We start from the raw sequence: 25,823 nt of genomic DNA, 5'->3' as shown, positions 1-25,823 counted from the left end.
CAGATAAGGAGTCGTTTTTATTATACATGAAAGAGCAGAATGTACACCCCCTAGAACAGGAGGGTCCAGGAATGTGGTTTCAGCGAAACTAGAAGGTACAGAGAAGAGCAGAAGAGTATGTTCTCGCGGCTATGCACGTTTACCAGGATGTGAACAGGTCATAAGTTCAGTACAGCTATGCACGAGAACACACATACAATCTTACAAGTCCTCTTGTCACGGAGTCTTTGTGCTGTTATGTTTATCTCCAGTTTCCTGTGTTTCCTGTGTTTACTGTGTTTTTTGATCTTCTTAGCTTTTGAATTTTTGCACTTTGCTTTTCTTTTGGATTTTACTCTTTGGTTTTTTTTTTGTCTTTTGTTTTGCCCTGTATATAGTGTATATAGTTTAAATAAACCTTTTGATTCTTTTTCTACTTCCGCCTCACGCCTCTGCATTTGAGTCATCCCCCTGGTGGCCTAGTGGGGGTTTGCTGGATTATCACACCAACGAACCAGGTTCGAATCCCAGCAAAACCCTAACAGGCTCACCTTTCTTGGTGAGGTCTGAGAGGGGGGAGGCTAAAGAGGAGAAGTTAGGCACAAATCTGTGATAGCATCCAGCCAGCCCCAAGAACACACATATATCTGGTGCTTGGTGGTGGGCTGGAGGTACTTCTGCATGGCCTCCACTTTCTTGTCCTGCAGCATCAGCAGCACCTGACTGATGCGGTACCCTAGGTACTGCGCTTCAGTCAGCCCAAGATGGCACTTCAGGGGGTTGGCGGTGAGCCCAGCTTTCCTCAGTGCCCCTAGGATGGATTTAAGGTGGTGCAGGTGATCAGGCCAGGTGGAGGAGTGGATGATGATGTCCAAGTAGGTGGTGCCAAATTCTTGTTGAAGGAGCAGCACAATATCCATCAGTCACTGGAAAGTCGCTGGTGCCCCATGGAGGCTGAATGGGAGAACACAGTACTGCCAGTGGCCTGACACTGTGGTGAAGGTGGTTTTGGAGTGGGCCTGGGACATCAGGGTCACTTGGGTGGCATGGTGGTGTAGTGGTTAGCACTGTTGCCTCACAGCAAGAATGTTCTGGGTTTGAGCCCAGCAGCAGATGGGGGCCTTTCTGTGTGGAATTTGCATGTTCTCCCCGTGTCTGCGTAGGTTTCCTCTGGGTGCTCTGGTTTCCCCCACAGTTCAAAGACATGTGGTTAGGTTAACATGGGGCAGCCTTGGGCTGAAGTGCCCTTGAGCAAGGCACCTAACCACCAACTGCTCCCTGGGTGCTGTAACATGGCTGCCTACTGCTCTGTGTATGTGTGTGTGCACATTGCTCACTTGTGTGTGCATGCATGTGTTCGCTGCTTCAGATGGGTTAAATGCAGAGGTCGAATTTCACTGTGCTTGAGTGTGCATGTGACAAATAAAGGCTTCCTCTTCTTCTTCTTAGTAAGGCCCAAGGTGGAGATGAAGTGGGCCCTCCTGAGCCTGTGGATCAGATCATCCACTCTGGGCAGGGGGTAGCTGTTGAAGTCTGACACGGCATTGAGTTTTCTGAAGTCATTGCATCATCTCAGACTTCTGTCAGCCTTGGGCACCACCACAATGGGGCTTGACCAGGGGCTGGTGAACTCCTTGATGCCTATTTGCATCATTTGAGCCACCTCCTCCTCCATTACATGATGGCATGCCTCTGGGATGCAATAGGGGCATTGACAAAATACCACCCCAGGGAGGGTCAGGATGTCATGATGTTTCAGGTGGGTCCAGCCTGGCTCTGCTGTGAACACATCTGCGCACTGGTCCAGCAGTTCTCTCAGCTCTTGGCAGTGTCAGCTGGAGAGCTCTTCTCCCAGCTGGACCAGTTCACACCCTGGAGGACCTGGGGACAGAAGGGCCTAGTTTGAGAGCAGAGGAAGGGGTGCAACCCAGAGTTTCAGCAGATTAACTTGGTACAGTTGGGTGTTCTTGTGCTTACCTGGCTGCTGCAGGCAGTAGTTCACTAGCCTAACATGCTCAGCCAATGTGAAGGGACCCTGCCACTGCACAAGGAACTTGCAGTTGGTGGTGGGGAAAAGTAGCAGCACGTGACCACTGGGCCGGAACTCCTGGGACTGGGCATAGCATTTGTAGTGGCAGCTCTGCTCAGTCTATGTGGCAAGCATGTGTTTGCAAATGATGGAAACCACCTTGTTGATGTGCACTTGCATTGGGGGGGGGGGGGGGTCTGGGGGACCTCCCCAGAAAATTTTGAAAAAAGGGAGCCCATTTGGTGGCATCTGGTGACCTTTAGAAGCATTTTATGGTGGTACTGACACTGTCACTTTTTTTACTGTTAACATGGTTGAAAAGGTTGCTACAACAAGTGGAAGTGTGTGATGCTGTGGTTTGCAGCATGGGGTTCACATGAGCAATAAATAAAGTCATTATTTGACAGCAATTTACTCTATAATAATGAAGTTTTATTACCTGAACCACTGCCAGAACACCATTAACCAAATGTTTAAATGAGTTCTGTTGCGGTTAAAAAACAAACAAACAAACAAACAAACAAACAAACAAACAAACAAACAAACAAACAAACAAAAAACCCTACAGACTGCATTTACTGCACAAATGCCACAATCTTGAGTAGTACCTTTATAATTAGGCCTACTTAATATTTCAAACACCTTTAAGCAATGCACTGTGTCAACAACGGTTTCACTTCTTTCCTCTTCTCTGTCTGGCTTTTCTGTCCTACTCTCATTTAACTGTCGAAAATATGAATCGATGAGGTGCTGAGTGCCAATTCACGCCTCTTTTCAGCATGATTGAAATGTGGAGATGTATACCCAGGACACACAAACCATAAACCATGATCTCTCCTGCGCACTGAAGCGTCATGGAACCAGTGCAGCAGCAAAGTGATTGAGGGCATTTGTTGTGATTGGGGATTTCCAAGGGGTATTTCTGATCTCTCTGAGTGCATCATGGCAGCAAACTGGCCCAAAACACTGATTTTCCTTCAAAATATGCCCCAAACATCACAAGGTAGGAATCTGATGTAATTTTTCAATGAGTGTCAGAGCAAAAAAACAGCGTGTCAGCAAATTTAAAGTGTGTCGGCATGAAATTAAAGCATGTTGGCCCCGATATATATGAGAGAGAGCAGCACGGTGGTGTAGTGGTTAGCACTGTCGCCTCGCAGCAAGAAGGTCTGGGTTCGAGCTCAGCTGCCGGCGAACGCCTTTCTGTGTGGAGTTTGCATGTTCTCCCTGTGTCTGCGTGGGTTTCCTCCAGATGCTCCGGTTTCCCCCAAAGACATGCAGGTTAGGCTAATTGGTGACTCTAAATTGACTGTAGGTGTGAATGGTTGTTTGTCTATGTGTTAGCCCTGCGATGACCTGGCGACTTGTCCAGGGTGTGCCCCGCCTCTCACCCATAGTCAGCTGGGATAGGCTCCAGCTTGCCTGCAACCCTGTAGAACAGGATAAGCAGCTACAGATGATGGATGGATGGATAATTTTTACCCTCTTTTGAGTTCAGAAAACCCAAAGAAAATTAAAAACTTGTGCACCAAATTCTAGTGGTTTTTTTTTTTGTTAATTAAAATTGCATGTTGTACATTCTGCCACAGACAAAGAACAGTTCAAAGAAATTACTGAAAGCCCAAATATTGCCATGACCCTCATATCCAAGATGACATTAATGTCACTGTATGGAAACTTCTGACACACACACACAAAATATATATTACACACACACACACACACACACACACACACACACACACATATATATATACACACATACACACGTAATATTACTACTAAAGTAATCGTACAAATGTTAGATTTTTATTTCATGACATCTACACTATCAAGTCAGTTCAAAAAATAATTTAGATTTCCATTCATTTTCCAGCACATAATTAAATCTCATAGAAAAGTATTTATATGTCAGTAAAGAAAGCAGCATTTTACATCAGAGACCACTTTTTGGAGGGGGGAAGAAACAAACAAAAAAATCATGGAGGCTGCTGAGTTTTGGTCCCAAAAAACCTGTTATTTTACACAACAGTTATGTGACTCAGCACTGAGTAAGTACATTGAAAATGTACTAAAATGTAATAAAAAAAACCTGTAACTAAACATAAAGCCACAAAAAATTATTTCTCAAAGATATTAACACGTCCAAAAATTGAGGTCATATTTTAATGCTTAATTGGGAAAAAGCAAAACATTTGAGACGTTTTAAAACCTTATATTTCTAAAAAAGTATTTTATGATGTTTTAAGGATATTTAAGGTTCTATGGCAACCATGATTGTGTGCCCTTTTTTCACATTATTGGAGTCTTTTCATACCTGCTGTGAAAAATATTGTAGGAAAAATGCCAAAGGATATGTACAGTTTAATTCCTGCCACCTTTTTGTTCCCTACACACCCTTTGACCGTTTAATAGTTTCTGTATGTTTCTGGCTCAGTTCCCCTGAAGCACATTGAGGTGGATCTGCAGGTTCAAGGGCATGTAGCAACAGTGACCTCCACCCTGCAGTATGTAAATGAGGAAGAGCAACCCCTGGAGGCTGTGTTTGTCTTCCCCATGCCTTCAGGAGCTGCTGTCTGTCAATTCAGTGCCAAGATTGCAGACCAGGAGATAGTGGCTGAGGTTCAGGAGAAACAGGAGGTGACTGAAGCTGAGCTTTCCTGAAAATGATAAACTAATGATCTTGCCTGTAGTATCCTGTATAGTAGTTAACAGCAATATCAGTGCAGCATGCAATATAAAATATAGGTAGACAGCATGTATCACACTGAGAGGGAATATAACATTCACACACACATTTGCCTCTGTATCAGGCACGAGAGCAGTATGATGATGCCCTGAGTTCAGGTCAGCAGGCTTTTCTGCTGGAGGAGAGTGAGGAGTCTGTGGACGTGTTCAAGCTGAGTGTGGGCTCTCTGCCCCCAGGCCAGCGTGCCACCATCACCTTCACCTTCATCACTGAGCTGAGTGTGCAGGCTGACCATTCACTGCAATTCTGCCTGCCAGCAGTGCTCAACCCCCGCTATACACCAGCAGGTATGAAACACACATACACGCACACACAAGCACATACAGTGCCTTGAAAAAGTATTCATACCCCTTGAACTTTTTCACATTTTTCCACCTTACAACCACGAACTTAAAAGTTTTTTATTGAGATTTTATGTGCTAGACCAACACAGAGTAGCACATAATTGTGAGGTGAAACGAAAATGATAAATGGTCTTCAAAATTTTAAACAAATTAAAATCTGAAAAATATGATGTGCATTAGTATTCAGAACCCCTGCGTCAATACTTTGTAGAGCCACCTTTTGCTGCAATTACAGCTGCAAGTCTTTTGTGGTATGTCTCTACCAGCTTTGCACATGGGCAATTCCATGTAAATGTCAACCTCACCATGCAAAAATAAAGCAACATGTAATACATCAAAACCACTCCCAGAGATATCACCTAGGCCTGTATTTTACAGATGTGAATAAGTTGAACCAATTTGTAACCAACCTAATATGTCACTGTCGGTCTTTCTTTCTTATAATGTAAACCCCAAGCTAAAATCAACTTTGATCATGTACAATTCTATATTATTGCCACAAGCCACAGAAATGTATGCTAAAATCCACAAAACAGCAAAACAATAGCCATCCTAAATATTATTTAAGAACTTTGATAGTTTTAGCTGATATTTAGAGAGTTTTTCAAAGGGTTATGGTGGTTAAATTGCTGATTTTCTAAACATATGCCATGTCTATTTCAGACGCGTCACATCCATAACGGAATTTCGTCACATCCATAACGCTGACTTTTCCTTCCGAAACTCTGCATGAAATACAAAATAATTTAAACAAAGATTTTTTAATATTCACCTTGGACCCCTCTATCAAATGGATATCTCCATTTCGACATTAGGTTTACAATTTCACAGAGTTTGATAAAAATGTACAGTCACCCAAGAAAAGTGATACTTTTTCTGTCACATCCATAACGCATCTTTTATTGGCATTTTCTGGCATGCCCTAGATGTACTATGGGAATTGTTCTAGTTCTATCACTTCTCCAGTATGGTACAGCCTTAAAATATGCAACACCTGTTTAAATACTGGGAGACAATAAAACATGCACTGGGTCATTTGTTGCCATTTTGAGTTCAAGTGTCACGTCCATAACGCTGGAATTGCTCACATCTAGACACTGAAATTTTTGCCCATTCTTCTTTGCAAAATAGCTCAAGCTCAGCCAGATTGGATGGAGAGCGTCTGTGAACAGCAATTTTCAAGTTTTGCCACAGATGCTCAATGGGATTTAGGTCTGGACTTTGACTGGGCCATTCTAACACATGAATATTCTTTGATCTAAACCATTCCATTGTAGCTCTGGCTGTATGTTTAGGGTCATTGTCTTGCTGGAAGGTGAATCTCCTTCCCAGTCTCAAGTCTTTTGCAGTCTCCAACAGGTTTTCTTCCAGGATTGCCCTGTATTTAGCTCCATCCATCTTCCTATCAACTCTGACCAGCTTCCCTGTCCCTGCTGAAGAAAAGCATCCCCATAGCATGATGCTGCCACCACCATGTTTCACAGTGGGGATGGTGTGTGCAGGGTGATGAGCAGTGTTGGTTTTCCACCACACATAGCGCTTTGCATTTAGGCCAAAAAGTTCAACTTTGGTCTCATCTGACCAAAGCACCTTCTTCCACATGTTTGCTGTGTCCCCTACATGGCTTCTGGCAAACTGCAAACGGGACTTCTTATGCTTGTCTTTCAACAATGGCTTTCTTCTTGCCACTCTTCCAAAAAGGCCAGATTTGTGGAGTGTACGACTTATAGTTGTCCTGTGCACAGATTCTCCTACCTGAGCTGTGGATTTCTGCAGCTCCTCCAGAGTGATCATGGGCCTCTTGGCTGCTTCTCTGACCAGTGCTCTCCTTGCTCACTCTGTCAGTTTAGGTGGACGGCCATGTCTTGGTAGGTTTGCAGTTGTGCCATGCTTTTTCCATTTTTGAATGATGGATTGAACAGTGCTTCTTGAGATGTTCAGAGCTTGGGATATTTTTTTTAGAACCTAACCCTGCTTTAAACTTCTCCAGAACTTTATCCCTGACCTGTCTGGTGAGTTCTTTGGTCTTCATGATGCTGTTTGTTCTTCAGTGTTCTCTAACAAACCACTGAGGCCTTCACAGAACAAGTGTATTTATGCTGAGAGTAAATTACACACAGTAGGACTCTATTAACTAATTAAATGACTTCTGAAGGCAATTGATTGCACTGGATTGTATTTAGAGGTATCAGAGTACAGGGGGCTGAATACTAATGCACAACACATTTTTCAGATTTTTATTTGTTTAAAATTTTGAAGACCATTTATCATTTTCGTTTCACTTCACAATTATGTGCTATTCTGTGTTGGTCTATCACATAAAATCTCAATAAAAAAAACTTTTAAGTTCATGGTTGTAAGGTGGAGAAATGTGAAAAAGTTCAAGGGGTATGAATACTTTTTCAAGGCACTGTACTTTACCGTCACATACTAAAGACGCATTATTGAAAAATATGATACACTTCAGTCACATACTCACCTCAATGTAAGACATTATACTGATCAAATAAGCACTTAGCTTAATGGGTAATCTTACTGTTAAATGAATCCTATAATCTGTTTTCTGCTTTATTTTCAGGTACAGGTGGTGGTATAGTATCAGAGATAACATCAAGTTCCACTGGCATTCCCTACTCTCTCTCTTTTACTGCACACATAAACTCGCCAAACCCCATCATGAAAGTGGAGTCCAAATGTGCTCTCGAGCCTCTGATGTTCCTCAACACAGACCACACAAAGGCAAAGGTGTGCGTGTGTGTGTGTGCGTGCGTGCATGTATGCATGTGTGTGTGCACGCAGGGGAGAAACAGAAAATTGTAAAGATTTTTCTTTGTCTAATTTGATTTATCTATCCATGTGAAGCTAAGAAGTTTGAATAAATCTAAATTTTGCTGATTCACTGAATCACAATCGTATGTGGTAAATCACTGCAGGCATCTATATTTCATATCTCTTCTTTGTGGCTAGTATTCAAACTGGACATTCTCCTTTGTCTTTTTCCTACTGACAGCACCTCTGCTACTCCTCTCAGAAACTCAAACCTTCCTTACATGCTGGAATGTTTTAGACTTGGTCTTGAGTCAACCTTCTCCAGCTGTGAACCTTGAGTTAACCCCATTCCACATATCATATCACTTTGTATCCTTCACACTGACCCACCTTTGACCCCTTTTGCCCTCTATCAAACCAAAGAAGTGTTCTTGCCCTGCCCCTTGCTTGTCAGATAGCTTATGCAGCAACTGGAGATTGCTGGGCAAATTGGAAGCATCTGCATCTGATCTATTCATGCTTCTCACCCCCCCCCCCCCCACACACACACACACAACCCTCCACCTCCTCCTTCATCCTCATCCCCCTGACTGCTGATAACTTTGCTACCTTCTTTATTGAGAAGATTGGAAAATCTGCCAGTCATTTCCTTCTCCCCCAATTCCTATACTTCAGTGGTGATTGAACGTTTGTGAACCCTCTAGAATTTTCTAGATTTCTGCATAAGTATGACCTAAAACATCATCAGATTTTCACACAAGTCCTAAAAGTAGATAAAGAGAACCCAATTAAAACAAATGAGATAAAAATATACTTGGTCATTTATTTGTTGAGGAAAATGATCCAATATTACATATCTGTGAGTGGCAAAAGTATGTGAACCTTTAGGATTAGCAGTTAATTTGAAGGTGAAATTAGTCAGGTGTTTTCAATCAGGTGTGAGTGGGCACCCTGCTTTATTTAAAGAACAGGGATCTATCAAAGTCTGATCTTCACAACACATGTTTGTGGAAGTGTATCATGGCACAAAAAAAAAGGAGATTTCTGAGGACCTCAGAAAAAAAGTGTTATTGATGCTCATCAGGCTGGACAAGGTTACAAAACCCCCCTAAAGAGTTTGGACTCCACCAATCGACAGTCAGACAGATTGTGTACAAATGGAGGAAATTCAAGACCATTGTTACCCTCCCCAGGAGTGGTCAACCAACAAAGATCACTCCAAGAGCAAGGCGTGTAATAGTCGGTGAGGTCAAAAAGGACCCCAAGGTAACTTCTAAGCAACTGAAGGCCTCTCCCACATTGGCTAATGTTCATGAGTCCACCATCAGGAGAACACTGAACAACAATGGTGTGCATGGCAGGGTTGCAAGGAGAAAGCCACTGCTCTCCAAAAAGAACATTGCTGCTCGTCTGCAGTTTGCTAAAGATCACGTGGACAAGCCAGAAGGCTATTGGAAAAATGTTTTGTGGACGGATGAGACCAAAAATAAAACTTTTTGGTTTAAATGAGAAGCGTTATGTTTGGAGAAAGGAAAGCACTGCATTCCAGCATAAGAACCTTATCCCATCTGTGAAACATGGTGGTGGTAGTATCATGGTTTGGGCCTGTTTTGCTGCATCTGGGCCAGGACAGCTTGCCATCATTGATGGAACAATGAATTCTGAATTATACCAGCAAATTCTAAAGGAAAATGTCAGGACATCTGTCCATGAACTGAATCTCAAGAGAAGGTGGGTCATGCAGCAAGACAACGAGCCTAAGCACACAAGTCATTCTACCAAAGAATGGTTAAAGAAGAATAAAGTTAATGTTTTGGAATGGCCAAGTCAAAGTCCTGACCTTAATCCAATTGAAATGTGGAAGGACCTGAAGCGAGCAGTTCATGTCAGGAAACCCACCACCATCCAAGAGTTGAAGCTGTTCTGTACAGAGGAATGGGCTAAAATTCCTCCAAGCCAGTGTGCAGGAGTGATCAACAGTTACCATAAACATTTAGTTGCAATTATTGTTGCACAAGAGGGTCACACCAGATACTGAAAGCAAAGGTTCACATACTTTTGCCACTCGCAGATATGTGATACTGGATCATTTTCCTCAATAAATAAATGACCAAGTATAATATTTTTGTCTCATTTGTTTAACTGGGTTCTCTTTCTCTACTTTTAGGACTTGTATGAAAATTTGATGTTTTAGGTCATATTTATTCAGAAATATAGAAAAGTCTAAAGGGTTCACAAACTTTCAAGCACCACTGTACGTATTCAGTCTTTGTATTTCCTTTAGCCCATTTATCTCCACTTTCTACAGATGAGATCTTGCAGATTATTCTGTCCACCAATCCTGCTTGCTGGATTCTATCCCTTCCACAATGCTCCAGACCATCTCACAAGACATGCTCCCCTTCATCATTTCCATCATTCAATAACATCTGGTCATGTACCAACTGCATTCAAGAAAGCAAGGATTATTCCCCTTCTGAAGAAACCCACTCTAAATCCCTCAGATATCAGCAACTACCGACCAGGATAACTTCTCATTTTTCTTTCTAAAATTTTTGAACACGCTGTATACAATCCACTGTATTGAAAGGATTCACATCTGCTCCATACAAACTCTCCACTGATGTCCCATGAGGCTTAGTGCTTGGTTTTCATCTGGTCTCCCTTTATACTTGTCTTAGTGAGGTCATAGCTTTACATGGGTTTTCATACCATTGCTATGTTTGACACTCAATGCATCCTCCATTTCCTCACTCAGACACTCATGTTTCTGCATGGATTCTAGAAAATCTAACCTGATGTATGTGCCTGAAGATTCATCCTCATATTAAGATCTTGTGAGCTCCCTGGACAGCTCTCAGATCTGTCCATCTGTCACTGCATACAAACTTGGGGCAGTCCTGCATAATCAACCATCCTTTTCACATCATATGCCTAAACTGTCTTGGTTTCACGTTTACAAAATCAGGAGGATCTGGATGTTTTTATCCACAAAGGCCACCAACACTGGACCACTGCAACTCCCTTCTAAAAGGTCTGCCCCTGTGCACCATCTAACCCCATGCAACTGATCCCTAATGCAGGTGCATGACAACTCCCCAAGTTCTTCTACACCACCCCATGCTCCATCCTCTGTCCAACTCTAAAGACTCAGAGCTATAATTGCTGCATAGTTAGGTTTTACAAGAGTACTAAATACCTGAATTTTTTTTCTCAATGAGAGATTTCAGTTTTTTTAAAATTTCTGAAAACATGATTTTGTTTTGTCATTATGGATTAGTATATGTTGATTAATTGGCAAAACAGTACATTTCATCCAGTAATCTACACACTTTATTTGGGGAAATTTCTGACAATTCATTTTTTATCTAATGTCACTGAGTAATCAACCTAACCATTTCAAAAAGTGATGTCTTCCAAATCAACAAATTGTCATATTGCATTTGACAATAGCCATCTAATAATGTTTGATCAGATTTAGTCTGCTTTTTAGGTTTGTCACCTTTCAGAAAGATAAGAAAAGTGCAGTGTTTCTTGCAAGTCAAAACTAGATAGAACTCGACGCCAACAGTGTTGATGGGGATGCCTCCGCCTGGTAGACTACACCCCTTATTAAGTTATGACCTCAAAGTAACCTTGACGTTTGGCCTTCATATTCTTATCATTTCATCTTTCTCCCCAAGTGCACAAATGCTGAAAGTGTGGTGAAATTCTTTTTATTAGCCTTTGAGATATTGTGTTCACAAGGTTTTTGAACAGACATTTGACCTCACAGTGATCTTGACCTTTGTCCTTTTGATCTCAAAATCTAATCAGTTTATCTTTGCCCCCAAATGCACAAATGGTGAAAGTTTGGTGAAATCCCTTTCATTTGCTTTGGAGATATTGTGTTCACAAGGTTTTCAGGCAGACATTTGACCTCACAGTGAGCTTGACCTTGTACCTTTTGATCTCAAAATCTAATCATTTCATCTTTGTCCCAAAGTGCACAAATGGTGAAAGTTTGGTGAAATTCCTTTCCTTAGTCTTTGCGATACGGTGTTCACAAGGTTTGGGGATGGACATTTGACCTCACAGTAATCTTGACCTGTGACCTTTTAACCTCAAAATCTAATCAGTTCATCTTTGTCCCAAAGTGCACAAATGGTGAAAGTTTGGTGAAATTCCTTTCATTAGTCTTTGAGATACGGTGTTCACAAGGTTTGGGGATGGACATTTGACCTCACAGTAATCTTGACCTGTGACCTTTTAACCTCAAAATCTAATCAGTTCATCTTTGTCCCAAAGTGCACAAATGGTGAAAGTTTGGTGAAATTCCTTTCATTAGCCTTTGAGATATCGTGTTCACAAGGTTTCGGGACGGACGGACAGACGGACAACCCGGAATCATAATGCCTCCTGCACCTTATGGTGGCGGAGGCATAAAAAGAGATCATTCAAGCAGCTATCAGATCAGCGCCAGAAGGTGCAGCTCTGGACCATGCTTCGAAGTTGCTCTTCCCTACCTTACTTCCAGACTTCAGTTCTCACACTGCACCATGTTCCCCAGCAGCCCCTGCACTTTGTCACATGTGCTTGATTTTGCACACCTGCTTTGAGTTCATGCAGTAATTAGGTCCTTGTTTAAAGCCTTTAGTTTTGTACTTTTTTTTTTCTAGTTACTGTTGTGCTAATTCCATGTTGTGTTTCCTGTGGTTCATGGTCTGGCTCATGGTTCTCATTTGATTACCTTTGCTAAAGTTATGGTTCGTTTAATTAAAGTAGTCAGCACTTGCATCCACCGCCATTTCCTGACAGATAGCTTGACCAGTCATATAGATGTAATGGAACTTACCCTGTGCATGCTGGCTCAGAACAGGCAACTCAATGCAAACCTCTGGACCAGATGAAAGCCTCCCTGAGCCAACTCGTGGCATTGCTCCCCCCAAAAAAATTTTCTATGACTGGTGCATCAATCGAGCAGTCGGCACTCATGCCTGAGCCAGAGACTGACGGGCCTGTCAACAGTGTCTTACTCCTGCCATATGTCAGCATGGTGACCACCGATGCCATGTTCCTGCCAGAGGTCAATGAGATGACCTCCAAGGGCATGCTAATGCTGAACGTCAACAAGGCAACCTCCAATGCCATGCTCCTGCTGGTGGTCAACAAGGCAACCTCTAATGTCATGCCACTGCCAGAGTCCATGTTTATACCCATGCCTTTGTCTGCGCCACTATCTTGGGCTGTGCACAAACCAGAGACCAAAAGGGTGGTCTCCCATGTCCTGCTCATGCCCATTTCTGAGACTGATGGGGCAGTCTCCAATGCCATGCCCAGGCCTGTGCCAGGAAGAGAAGGGTCAGTCTCTAGTGTCATGCCCATGTCTGAGAACTTGTCCAAGCCCATTCCCTTTCCCATGTATGAGCCCATGCCTAAGTCTTCACCCATTCCCTTGCCCAAAGGGTGACCAAAGGGGTGGTCACTTTGTGTCTCCCCTCCCCCAAGTCCCGTGGCAGTCCCCAGCATCAGGCCTTTAGCCTGGCCCAGTGGTCTGGGGCCCTTTCTTGCCAAACTTGGGAGTGTCAGGAGCCATCCTTTAGAGCAGGGGGGCTCTGTCACGCCCATGCCGAAAAGCACCAGGTAGGGTTTCCGAGCTACCTATGGCATATAGACGTGGCAGCTATGGACTTCATTTCCTAGGATTCACCATGAACCCTTGCATGCTGAATGAAAACATTTGTTCTGAATTCTGGACAGTCATAGCTCACTGCACTTAAGCTCACTGCACTTAAGGACCCTGCACACAAGCAGAGTTTGCGAGGTATTGTTTGTGCACACATGCCTATCTATGCTGAGCCTTGGCTTCTCTGTTAATGCTATTCTGGTTTTGTAAACTTGCCTTGGTTCCTAGGTGTTTTGTCTGTTTGCTTGTTTGTTTTTGTGTGTGGGGGGGGTTTGCCTCATTTCTATTGTCTGTCGATTGTCTGACTATTGCCTGATTGTGACCACTATTCTGGATTATGTTTTAGTTTGTCTGCATTAAGTTCCATTAAAATCGCTTTAACCTGCATCTGCATCATCTCTGCCTTCCTGAGTATGACAGCAGCTTGTAATCTATGTCATTTTATCAGCAAGCTTTCTTCAAAACAATAGCAGCAACAGCAAAAGCAACAACAAAAAATATTTTTATCTGCCCATTTTCTGGAACTGTATTCATATTCATTTAAGATGCATCTATTCAATATGGGTAATATATCTGTATTCATGTCAAGAGTTTGCAAGTTGTCTTGGGACAATTTATTGTGGTTACTATGAATTTTCACCTGCATGTTATTGTACAATTGTACAGACAGCAATATTTAAGGTCTTTGTGATGGCTCTGTAGCTTTTTCCACTTAAGTATTGTTTAATAATTTTGTCCCTGAGAACACTAGGAATCCCCTTTACTTTTACCATGATGCTATTTGCTGCTTGAAATCTGACCAAAGAATGGCAACATCTTTTATAATGATGCAAAGTGCAATTTGCATGAGTATATTTATTTTTGCAGCACTTATATCTTGAACATGTAAATGTGAAGATATATCCACTAGAATTAAATGAAATAACAAACAAAAATGTCCAAATATTTATTTCAGGACTCCTCTACTTGTCGTTGTTACGGTAACATTTAAATTTAGCAGTAAATACAGCCACACATTTGCATATAATGTTTAATAGGATTCTGTGTAAGCAGAGATTTTTTTTTTTTAATAAGAATGAGTATTTGTGCTTTTAAGTATGTATACTCTGTGTGTGTGTGTGTGTGTTTAGATAAGCCTTTGTGCAGGTCATAAGTTTGACCAGGATGTCGAGCTGTATCTATATTATCAGAATCCCCATCAGCTAACTGCTATAGTGGAATCTGGAGCTCCCACGGCACAGCCAGGTACAATTTCATCAATCCCTTTTCTAAAATTTGGTGAAAGAAAAAAACAACTGAAAGGAACACTATTTATGGATTTCATAGAATTTTGCACAGCTTTCGACTATTAAAACAAGAACAAAAGCTAAGCTAATTTTGGTTAGTCATATAGCTGGGTTTCCATTGACCTGTTTAATGCGCAATTTGAAATTGGAAATGTGAATTTAGAAAAAAACTCTCAAATGTTGCAAGAAAATGTTATGCTTCCATGATGTGGTGTTTCAGATGATTTAATAAAGAAATATTTTGCAAAATGTACCCCGCCTCTCGCCCATAATGAGCTGGGATAGGCTCCAGCTTGCCTGTGACCCTGTAGGACAGAATAAGCGGCTACAGATAATGGATGGATGGATGGATGGATGGATGGATGGATGGATGGATGGATGGATGGATGGATGGATGGATGAATGAAACACATTTTTCGCATTTAAGTCACACCACATGACATGAAAAGCAAATGGAAATGTTACATTTCTGAAAATAGAGCACATAAGAGCTATTGCGAGAGGGGAAACCCCAGCTTTAATTCCATAACATCATTCAGTGGAAACACTGACCATTCAGAATTGTTTTATTGACTTAAAAAAAACCCAAACAAACAAAAAAACTTGCTTCTATTTTGCGCAGCACTGCAATGGAAATCTGGGTTTAGTTCCTTCTTTCCTTGCTTTCCTTTCATTTCTGTTTATTTCTCCTCTTAGGGACTCTCATGGGAGACCCTGTGGTCATGGTCAGTTTCTATCCAGAGTTTCCTGAGTCAGTGATGTCCTCTATGTCGTCTTGTGGTGAGTTTGTGTTTCTTATGGACAGATCTGGCAGTATGAGCTGCGACATCCATAACGGACCACGTGCACAAGGACGCATGGAGTGTGCCAGGGTAAGACTCAATACTTTACTGTAGCAAGTTTTCTTTGTTCATCATAACAACTTTTGCCATGTAAAAATTATAATATTTTTCAAAGTAATTTAGGTTAAATAAAAAAAAAAAAAAACATTGACTATGTGAATAATGATGTGTTTAGGACACTCTGCTCCTGCTGCTGAAGAGTCTCCCCATGGGCTGTTACTTCAACATCTATGGCTTTGGCTCTCACTATGAGTCCTTCTTCCCGTGAGTAACCCTCACCTGAGCCAGTGAATCTGTAGTATTTCTGTCACTCAATTCATTAATCAGACACAAGTATGGATGAAATGAGATGAAACGATACTGGCCTGGTGGTGGCAACAGTAGCACTGCTGATTCACAGGTCCAGATTTTGAGCACAGGTTTCTGTTTGTGTGGCTTTTCTGTGCATGTTCTCATAGTGTCAGCTTGAGTTTCCTTTGAGTTGTCTGGTTTACTCCCATCTCCCAAAAACATGCCAGTTAGTATATTGGCTAAGATAAACTGACCCTAGATGTGAATGTGTGCATGTTGATCTCTGAAGGACTGCCATCCAGGGTGTATCCCTGCCTCATGCCGGGTGTTCCTGGGATTAACTCATGACCCTGACCAGGATAAAGTGATTACTGAAAATGAATGCATGAGAGTGATACAGAGCTGATTACACTGCAAAAGAAATGATATCTTTGTGAAAATATCTTGAAAATAGTTTAAACTATCTAGCATTTCCTATTAGAATAATACAAAACACCAATTCTGAGATTATTAAACCCAGTTCTAGATTGCAACCAATTTATTCTAAGATGTCTTATTGTGGCAGCGGGGGCGTGGTCAAGTGTCGGTCTGCAAATGGAGGGTGGAGTCAGGGAAGGTGGGTGGCCATGGCAAAGGTGTTGGATACAAATTGTGCCAGAGTTACCAGAACACCAAGTCAAATCATTCATGGAATGCCGTGCGTTTGGAGGATCACTGGTATCTGCTGGATGCCTGCTGGGGAGCTGGGAGTGTCCAGGTTGGGGAGAGCTCCCTTCCTCTGCTATCCCTCTCCTCTTGTAGGGCACGGTCACTGGGGAAGACACACAAACACAGCTTAATTCCCATCAGGTGCAGTGATCCTGCCACTTACCTTCCTTGACTCCACCCTCCATTCACAGACCGACGCTTGACCACGCCTTCGCTGCCACACTTATCAAGTAAAAATATCTGTCCATGCAGCAAGATAATTTCACTAGTATTAAGTAATTTTCTCCTCAAATTCAGTTTTAAATTTTTTGCAGTGTAGATGTGATGAGTCACAGCTTTGCTGTGTTTGCTGTGTGTTTCACTGTCTTTAGGAAAAGTGTCCAGTACAGTCAGGACACTATGGAGCAAGCTGTGAAGAAAGTAAAGGAGATGCAAGCAGACATGGGGGGCACAGAGATTCTGCGACCTCTGGAACACATTTACAAACAGCCGTGCATCCCCAACCACCCAAGACAGGTAATATTCTTCACCCAAAGCTGGAACTTCTGGACTTTTTTAAACTGATGTAACAATAAAACCATGAAACTTGTATCAAAGAGCTTATTTGCTGACACGACTAACACTACCTTTTACATTTTAACACTACTCAATAGATGGTTTCTTTTATATTGTATTTATATTTAAGCTGTCTTGTTATTGTCTATCATTTCATTTAAAAAAAAACACTCAGGAGCAAAATGTCCATCAGCTATTTCCTTTGAAAATGATTGTTTTAAAGGGTCTTTCGAAACAAATCTTTTTCACTTTAGTTTGAAAAGACCCAGTAAATGGCTGCCATAGGGACATTACCTTTGATGTCCCTTGCATAAGGTTTAGCACTGACTGCAGAATCTATAGACCCTTTTCAGTCACATGACCTTCGTAAACGCGACCACCATTTTGGACATGTAGTGGACTTCGGCTCGAATCAGTTTGAATGTGAGGAAGGCGACAAACGAAAAACATAAAAGAAAAAGGAGCAAGATGCAGAAAACACCTTCACTATCCAGCGACGTAGGGCATTTACAGGGCGAGCAGAGGGAGAGGTATTTGCAAAAATTGAGGTTAGCAGGCTTAGAGAACAACGTTTACCTGCTTCCACCAGGATTGTTCACTGACGTATGCTCCGGCTTGCTCCCCCTCAAATTAAGCAGCGCGCTCCGGAACCTCGGCCGGAGCACTCCGGGAGCAAGCCGGAGCGCGCTGCTTAATTTGAGGGGGAGCAAGCCGGAGCGCGCTCCGGAACCTCGGACGTTGGCTCCGGCAGCTATTTACACTGGATCCGGTGTAAATAGCTGCCGGATCATAATTACAGTAAACTAGTAAATACAGTAAAGGAAAAACTTGAGACTGAAAGGTTTTAACAGTCATCCAAATGACTGAACATAAACATTGCTACAGTAACATATGTTGTTGACATTAGCTAGTCAACAATAGCTACTACAGAAGAACAAAGAGGTTACAATGGGTTATTTTAACCTATTTGGTTACACACTCGCCACCACAGAATGTTAACAGCAATGTAATGCCTTTTCTGGCTAATTTTATTCGTCTTACCTCCAACAAAGTGGTCACTACACAAGCATTGGTATGCCGAGGGCTGACAATCTTTCCTGTTAATGACCGCTATCCATCTTCTCCGTCGGGATCCGATAAAATGATAAACCTTGCCTTGTTTGTTGATGGTTACTACATCCAGGTGCACAACAATATAGTGGCATCATAGAAGTCTTCCTCAAAGTAAAAACTTTCTTTCTTCCGTTCCTCAATGTTGGCTGTGGTAAACTACTGGTAGTACATGTCCAAAATGGCGGCCGCGTTTGTCGTGACGTCACGTGAAATGGGTCCATAGTAAATGCCAGAGGTCTTACTTTATGACTGAGACAGTGGCTTGTCTAGAACATAAGCCGCTTGACTAGACATTGACGTACCACTGGAAAATGTACTTTCCTGCATTAATGTTGCCATCACAGAAGTGTAAGTTACCTTTTCCAAGGTCACTGACACAACCCCATACCATGACAGACCCTGGCTTTTGGATTCGTTGCTGGTAACAGTCTAGATGGTCCTTTTCGTCTTTGGTCCAGAGGATACAGAATCCATTTCTTACAGAAAAGACTTGGAATTGTCTGACCAAAATACATGTTTTCACTGTGTGATGGTCCATCCCAGATGCCTCCAAGCCCAGAGAAGTTGATGGTGCTTATGGACGCGGTTAATATAAGGCTTCCTTTTTGCACAGTAACGTTTTCACTCACATTTGTGGATGTAACTCTGTGCTTGACAAAGGTTTGCCAAAGTAATCCCAAACCCATGTGGTTATATCAACTATAGATGAATGACAGTTCTTGATGCAGTGCCGTCTGAAGGATCGGAGATCACGGGTGTTCAGCTTAGGCTCGAGACCTTGCTCTTTATGCACTGAAATTCTTCCAGATTCCTTGAATCATTTAATGATATTATGTACTGTAGAAGGTGAAATATCCAAATCCCTTCTTCTCTTTCTTTAAGGAATATTGTTTTTAAACATTTCAATAATTTTCTCATGCATTTGTTGACAAACTGGAGATCCTTGACCAATCTTTGCTCCTTAAAGACTAGGTCTTTCCTGGATATGGCTTTGGAACCAAATGATGATTAAAATCATCTGTTGACATCACCAGTTTCGAATCACATCATTATTTAATTGTTTTACCTCATTACTTGCCCTAAATTGCTCCTGTCCCAACTTTTGAATGTGTTGCAGGCCTGAAACACAGGAATGGATGTATATTAACAAATGAAACAAACTTGACCAGACAAAACATGAAATATCTTGAGTTCGTATTGTCTGCAATGAAATACAAGTCAAAGTAAATTTAGAAATCACTGCTTTCTTTTTTTTTATTTACATTTTCCCATCACAACATTTTCTTTTTTGGGGTTGTAAAAGAAGCAGTTGCAAAATACTTTTTGTCATCTTTACTAATATTACTTTGCCTGAATGTTTTCCAATTTCTTCTCTCTCCTTTCAGTTGTTCATATTCACAGATGGTGAAGTAGGAAACACCAAAGATGTTCTTCACTCTGTGAGAAGCAATGCTGATTTCCACAGGCATGTGATCTTTCAAGTTTAAACATTCATGTGTGCAAATTGCTGTATTTTCTGAGTAAAAACCGAGTAAGTAAATGGATAAATATTGAAAGCGCTTAAATAATGCTAAATGCATACAGCTAAGTGTGAGGTATGAATAATTTATTGAAATGGGAGATTTAATATTATATTTTCAGAATTTTACAAAGGAGCAAACTAGTTTAAATAACAGCAAATAAGTAAAGCAAGTCTGATACGCACATCAAAAAAGAAAATGTGTTGTACCACATCACTGCTGCATGTGAGAGTACAGAAGTCATTTGTATTTCTTCTAGAATAACAATTTACAGGAACTTGTCCGGAAATCATTATTCTAAATAAATAAATAGAAATAAGTTGTTAAATTACAAAGTAAACAGTAAACTGTTGCCTGGACATGGTCAGTCTTTCTGTAAGCAGAAAGTTCATTTAACATTTAAATAAATTTTCATAGCACTATGTAACAGTGAGATGTTAAACTGTAACTTGAGGTTTCTTTTGTGTTGCTTTTTTATTATTAAATTTAAGAGAGAGAAAGAACAGGCTTCACATCTTGGCTACATCACACCACCACATGATTGCTTATTTTCCTATAATAGCATGCCTCAATTTGTTTACTTCTTACTTAGTGAGTCTCACAGTAAGTATTCTTCTGATAATTTTCAATATCTAGAAGGGTTATAAGGGATTTATAATCCACTCCTTTGTTTAAACAGATGCTTCTCATTTGGGATTGGTGAAGGTGCAAGTTCTGCACTCATCACAGGACTGGCTGAGAACAGCTCTGGCCACGCCCAGTTCATCACAGGAACTGACCGCATGCAGGCCAAAGTAAGATGGGGTTCTTCTCAAACAGCAAAGAAACAACAACCCAGAAATAACAGCAACTTGTACTACAATTTACTATTGTAAAATAATGAGCTATGCCTCACTGTAGTCATCATGTTAGTTTAAATTATTTGACATTATATCATTTATGGTCATTTACAGTATGTTTAGCAGACAATGATGCTCATCCTTTATCTTTCCCGTTCCCACTGGCAAACAGAAGGTTTTTTATTTTATTTTATTTTTTTTTTTGGGGGGGGGGGGATTTCTACACTTAGACACTTGTTACTGAACATTGTTTGTCTTTAATTCCCAATGCTAGGTAATGCAGTCTCTCCGTTATGCTTTACAACCAGCAGTGATTGATATCACTGAGGATTGGACTGGTGTGTCTTTCACCCGTCTGAGCCCCCCGATTAATTCACTTTTCCATGGTCAGAGAGCACTGATTTATGCCCAGTTGAAAAGAGAGGTGAGAGCTTTATCACACTGTTTTACAGGAAAACTCTCATTTGTTTCAGATTCTGAATCTGAATGGACTGTTTGAAAACTGTTTTATATACCTTTTTTATTTCTATCTTTTTTAATCCATGAGTGTGCAATTATTTATCTCATAATGAAAAAAGTACAACATGATTAAGAGAAAATTTGACTCAAGCAATTTTTTTTTTTAATTGCAAGTCTCTTACAAGCAAATGACTGGGTCTGCTCATAATTACACAACCTGTATCTCTGTCCCTAGGAATGTCAGAACCCAGATGGTAAGGGGAAAATATCAGTGCGATACCATCTTGGAGATCAAGAGGTCTCAAACACTGTCCACTTCTCCCTGAAGCCTTCTGAGAATAGCGGGTAACTGCTACAAGTAGTACAAGGAAATAATGTCCTCTTTTTAAACATCTGTGATTATGATGCGAGTGTGGGTGTGTATTTGTATGACTGTGGCTTTAATAAATAAACCCTGGCTGTGCGGCTTTAGCTGTCATAACCGCCACTGTCAGATATCAGCTTGCTTCTGGTACCCAATATTAAACAACATAACAGAACAGCAGTCAGAGTAGTTTATTTAACTGTTACTCATTTAGCTTTGCTTGTGTGTGTGTGTGTGTGTGTGTGTGTGTGTGTGTGCATCCATCCAGACTAGCCATCCACAGGCTGGGCGCTCGCTCTCTGATCCGCTCTCTGGAAAGGGACGAGCAGGATGATGGAGCTGATAAAGAGGCTCTGAAGGCCAGGGTGGTGGATCTGAGTCAGCAGTCTGGAGTGAGCAGCTCACACACAGCCTTCATAGCTATCAATAAAGGCAGCGGACAAGCTGTGAAAGGACCGATGGTGAAGAGGAGAATTCCTATTGCCAGTTAGTATTCTTTTCACTGAGTCCTTTTACTCAACCCTTCATCTAATAATATGACAATTATTATGATTAGCATTCATGGCTTTATTGCTTTTATGCAAAAACACACTGTAAGGTTCACGAGATGTGGGTGGAGCACAGAGGACGGCAGGACAGAGACTGAGTTCGCAAAAACTCTTTTATTTTCACTTTTCAGCGGAAATAGGTTTCTCTCTCAGCCGCACACACATTCCAGGTGTCTGGTTGTGGAGAGAGCTCCTCTGCTCTTGCTCTCCCTCCTTAAATAGCCCGGTTTACTGGGGAGAACACACACAAAACATAGATTAATCACACTCAGGTGAAGCGATTCTGCCACTTACCTTCCCCAACTCCACCCTCCTGTCACAGACCGGCACTTGACCATGCCCCCGCTGCCACACACACCATACATGGCTCATTAAGAATCTAACCTGTTTTTGTTTGTATATGTCCAGAGATGGGGAGGAGCAAGATTGCAGGTGGATTTAATTTATTACCCTGTAAGTAACTGAACACAGGAGTTTGTAAATACTTATTGATCATGAGACTAATTGTATTGCATTTCCTTTATAAAATATGTTGAAAATTTGAGGGTACAGTTTGAAAATAATAATATAACATGGTTCATTAAATTGCCCTGCGATGACCTGGCGACTTGTCCAGGGTGTACCCCGCCTCTCGCCCATAGTCAGCTGGGATAGGCTCCAGCTTGCCTGCGACCCTGTAGAACGGGATAAAGCGGCTACAGATAATGAGATGAGATTTCTAAACAAAAAACTTTTTCCAATAAGATTATTAGTTATTGAGCTTTTCTGCATGTAAACATTATAAGCACATGAATCATCAAACATCCTGTTTTTGTTTGCCTCTGTACAGAAATGGCTGGACAAATGCCCATTCATGGAAGCAATATGTGAATGTTAGATTGAATACTTGTTGTTAATCATCAGTTATTATGTCTGTCCTTTCATCTATAAAATGTGCCTAATGTCAGGACTTTTAAACGGGTCTCCAGTATTTTTATTCAGACTTTCAATACCAACACAATAACTTATGATATAAAATGGTGCTTTTTCAGACATGTCTGGAGTCAGGATTTTTTTTTCCATTGAGTTCTTTTCCTCAACCTGTCATCAAATAATATGAAAATTATTATGATTGGCATTTGTGGTTTTAGTGCTTTTATGCATAAACACATCATACAGGACACATCAAGTATCTAACCTCCTGTTTTTGTTTGTATATGTCCAGTGTTGTCATCTGCACCAAGACCTACCTGTAAGTAACTGAACACAGGAGTTTGTAAATACTTATTGATCATGAGACTAATTGTATTGCATTTCCTTTATAAAATATGTTGAAAATTTGAGGGTACAGTTTGAAAATAATAATATAACATGGTTCATTAAATTGCCCTGCGATGACCTGGCGACTTGTCCAGGGTGTACCCCGCCTCTCGCCCATAGTCAGCTGGGATAGGCTCCAGCTTGCCTGCGACCCTGTACTGTAGAACAGGATAAGCGGCTACATACTGTATAATAGATGGATGTATGGAAGGGTTCATTAAATTAATTGCCGTAATAGAGGTTGTCAGTTTTAATATTTGATTCTAATTATTGATTTGCTATTACCTTCTGTTTATAACTGCAAATGCTATTAAACAGTTATACTTATCACTGCTGAATATGCACAGATGTAACCATGTAGCTACTGTCTGTGTCTCAATGTAGAATGAAAGCTATGATATGACTATATACCATTTCATTCCTGTCATTGTTTAGTTATTAAAAATAGGCAAAAATGTAAAATAAATTAAAAACGTAAGAAAAACCAGCTATTAGTTGGTTTGCAGTATAAAACAGTGCTGTACTTATCAGATGCAGGGCTCACTGAGAAATTAACCTCCTTGTTTGTTTCTCTTTGGGGGTAATAGATGCGCCCATGCCACTGACATGTTGGTTTCATTCCTAAATTTTTGCAAATTGCAAATTTCAGTTTTTGAAATACTTGAACATATTTCTAAACAAAAAACTTTTTCCAATAAGATTATTAGTTATTGAGCTTTTCTGCATGTAAACATTATAAGCACGTGAATCATCAAACATCCTGTTTTTGTTTGCCTCTGTACAGAAATGGCTGGACAAATGCCCATTCATGGAAGCAATATGTGAATGTTAGATTGAATACTTGTTGTTAAACATCAGTCATTATGTCTGTCCTTTCATCTATAAAATGTGCCTAATGTCAGGACTTTTAAACGGGTCTCCAGTATTTTTATTCAGACTTTCAATACCAACACAATAATGATATAAAATGGTGCTTTTTCAGACATGTCTGGAGTCAGGATTTTTTTCCATTGAGTTCTTTTCCTCAACCTGTCATCAAATAATATGAAAATTATTATGATTGGCATTTGTGGTTTTAGTGCTTTTATGCATAAACACATCATACAGGACACATCAAGAATCTAACCTCCTGTTTTTGTTTGTATATGTCCAGTGTGGGCATCTGCATCTGCATCAAGACCTACCTGTAAGTAACTGAACACAGGAGTTTGTAAATACTTATTAATCATGAGACTAATTGTATTGCATTTCCTTTATAAAATATGTTGAAAATTTGAGGGTACAGTTTGAAAATAATAATATAACATGGTTCATTAAATTGCCCTGCGATGACCTGGCGACTTGTCCAGGGTGTACCCCGCCTCTCGCCCATAGTCAGCTGGGATAGGCTCCAGCTTGCCTGCGACCCTGTACTGTAGAACAGGATAAGCAGCTACATACTGTATAATAGATGGATGTATGGAAGGGTTCATTAAATTAATTGCCGTAATAGAGGTTATTGTCAGTTTTAATATTTGATTCTAATTATTGATTTGCTATTACCTTCTGTTTATAACTGCAAATGCTATTAAACAGTTATACTTATCACTGCTGAATATGCACAGATGTAACCATGTAGCTACTGTCTGTGTCTCAATGTAAAATGAAAGCTATGATATGACTATATACCATTTCATTCCTGTCATTGTTTAGTTATTAAAAATAGGCAAAAATGTAAAATAAATTAAAAACGTAAGAAAAACCAGCTATTAGTTGGTTTGCAGTATAAAACAGTGCTGTACTTATCAGATGCAGGGCTCACTGAGAAATTAACCTCCTTGTTTGTTTCTCTTTGGGGGTAATAGATGCGCCCATGCCACTGACATGTTGGTTTCATTCCTAAATTTTTGCAAATTGCAAATTTCAGTTTTTGAAATACTTGAACATATTTCTAAACAAAAAACTTTTTCCAATAAGATTATTAGTTATTGAGCTTTTCTGCATGTAAACATTATAAGCACGTGAATCATCAAACATCCTGTTTTTGTTTGCCTCTGTACAGAAATGGCTGGACAAATGCCCATTCATGGAAGCAATATGTGAATGTTAGATTGAATACTTGTTGTTAAACATCAGTCATTATGTCTGTCCTTTCATCTATAAAATGTGCCTAATGTCAGGACTTTTAAACGGGTCTCCAGTATTTTTATTCAGACTTTCAATACCAACACAATAATGATATAAAATGGTGCTTTTTCAGACATGTCTGGAGTCAGGATTTTTTTCCATTGAGTTCTTTTCCTCAACCTGTCATCAAATAATATGAAAATTATTATGATTGGCATTTGTGGTTTTAGTGCTTTTATGCATAAACACATCATACAGGACACATCAAGAATCTAACCTCTTGTTTTTGTTTGTATATGTCCAGTGTGGGCATCTGCATCTGCATCAAGACCTACCTGTAAGTAACTGAACACAGGAG

General features: G+C 40.7%; 1 protein-coding gene across 6 annotated transcripts in view; it reads left to right on the top strand.

Annotated features, from left to right (window-relative positions):
• The window catches only part of LOC132881688 (von Willebrand factor A domain-containing protein 5A-like), a 72,329-nt gene that overhangs the window by 33,964 nt on the left and 12,542 nt on the right, over positions 1-25,823 (top strand). For 2 of the 6 annotated variants that reach the window (XM_060914435.1, XM_060914433.1), the window contains exons 2-18: positions 2,787-3,011; positions 4,446-4,648; positions 4,822-5,044; positions 7,680-7,846; positions 14,666-14,780; positions 15,518-15,693; positions 15,839-15,927; positions 17,034-17,178; positions 19,716-19,795; positions 20,530-20,644; positions 20,964-21,113; positions 21,384-21,493; positions 21,781-21,998; positions 22,469-22,513; positions 23,265-23,291; positions 24,513-24,545; positions 25,770-25,802. In XM_060914435.1, coding sequence (XP_060770418.1) covers positions 2,951-3,011; positions 4,446-4,648; positions 4,822-5,044; positions 7,680-7,846; positions 14,666-14,780; positions 15,518-15,693; positions 15,839-15,927; positions 17,034-17,178; positions 19,716-19,795; positions 20,530-20,644; positions 20,964-21,113; positions 21,384-21,493; positions 21,781-21,998; positions 22,469-22,513; positions 23,265-23,291; positions 24,513-24,545; positions 25,770-25,802 — 1,990 coding nt within the window. In that variant the 5' untranslated portion in view covers positions 2,787-2,950. Of the gene's footprint in view, positions 1-2,786; positions 3,012-4,423; positions 4,649-4,821; positions 5,045-7,679; positions 7,847-14,665; positions 14,781-15,517; positions 15,694-15,838; positions 15,928-17,033; positions 17,179-19,715; positions 19,796-20,529; positions 20,645-20,963; positions 21,114-21,383; positions 21,494-21,780; positions 21,999-22,468; positions 22,514-23,264; positions 23,292-24,512; positions 24,546-25,769; positions 25,803-25,823 lie in introns of all 6 variants that reach the window. The other 4 variants (XM_060914436.1, XM_060914437.1, XM_060914438.1 and 1 more) reach the window with 4 other exon arrangements.

Source organism: Neoarius graeffei, chromosome 2 (assembly GCF_027579695.1).
Source record: "Neoarius graeffei isolate fNeoGra1 chromosome 2, fNeoGra1.pri, whole genome shotgun sequence".
Lineage (NCBI taxonomy): Eukaryota > Metazoa > Chordata > Actinopteri > Siluriformes > Ariidae > Neoarius > Neoarius graeffei.
The sequence above is the reverse complement of the archived record's forward strand: the minus strand, read 5'-3'. Positions and strand labels throughout refer to the sequence as shown.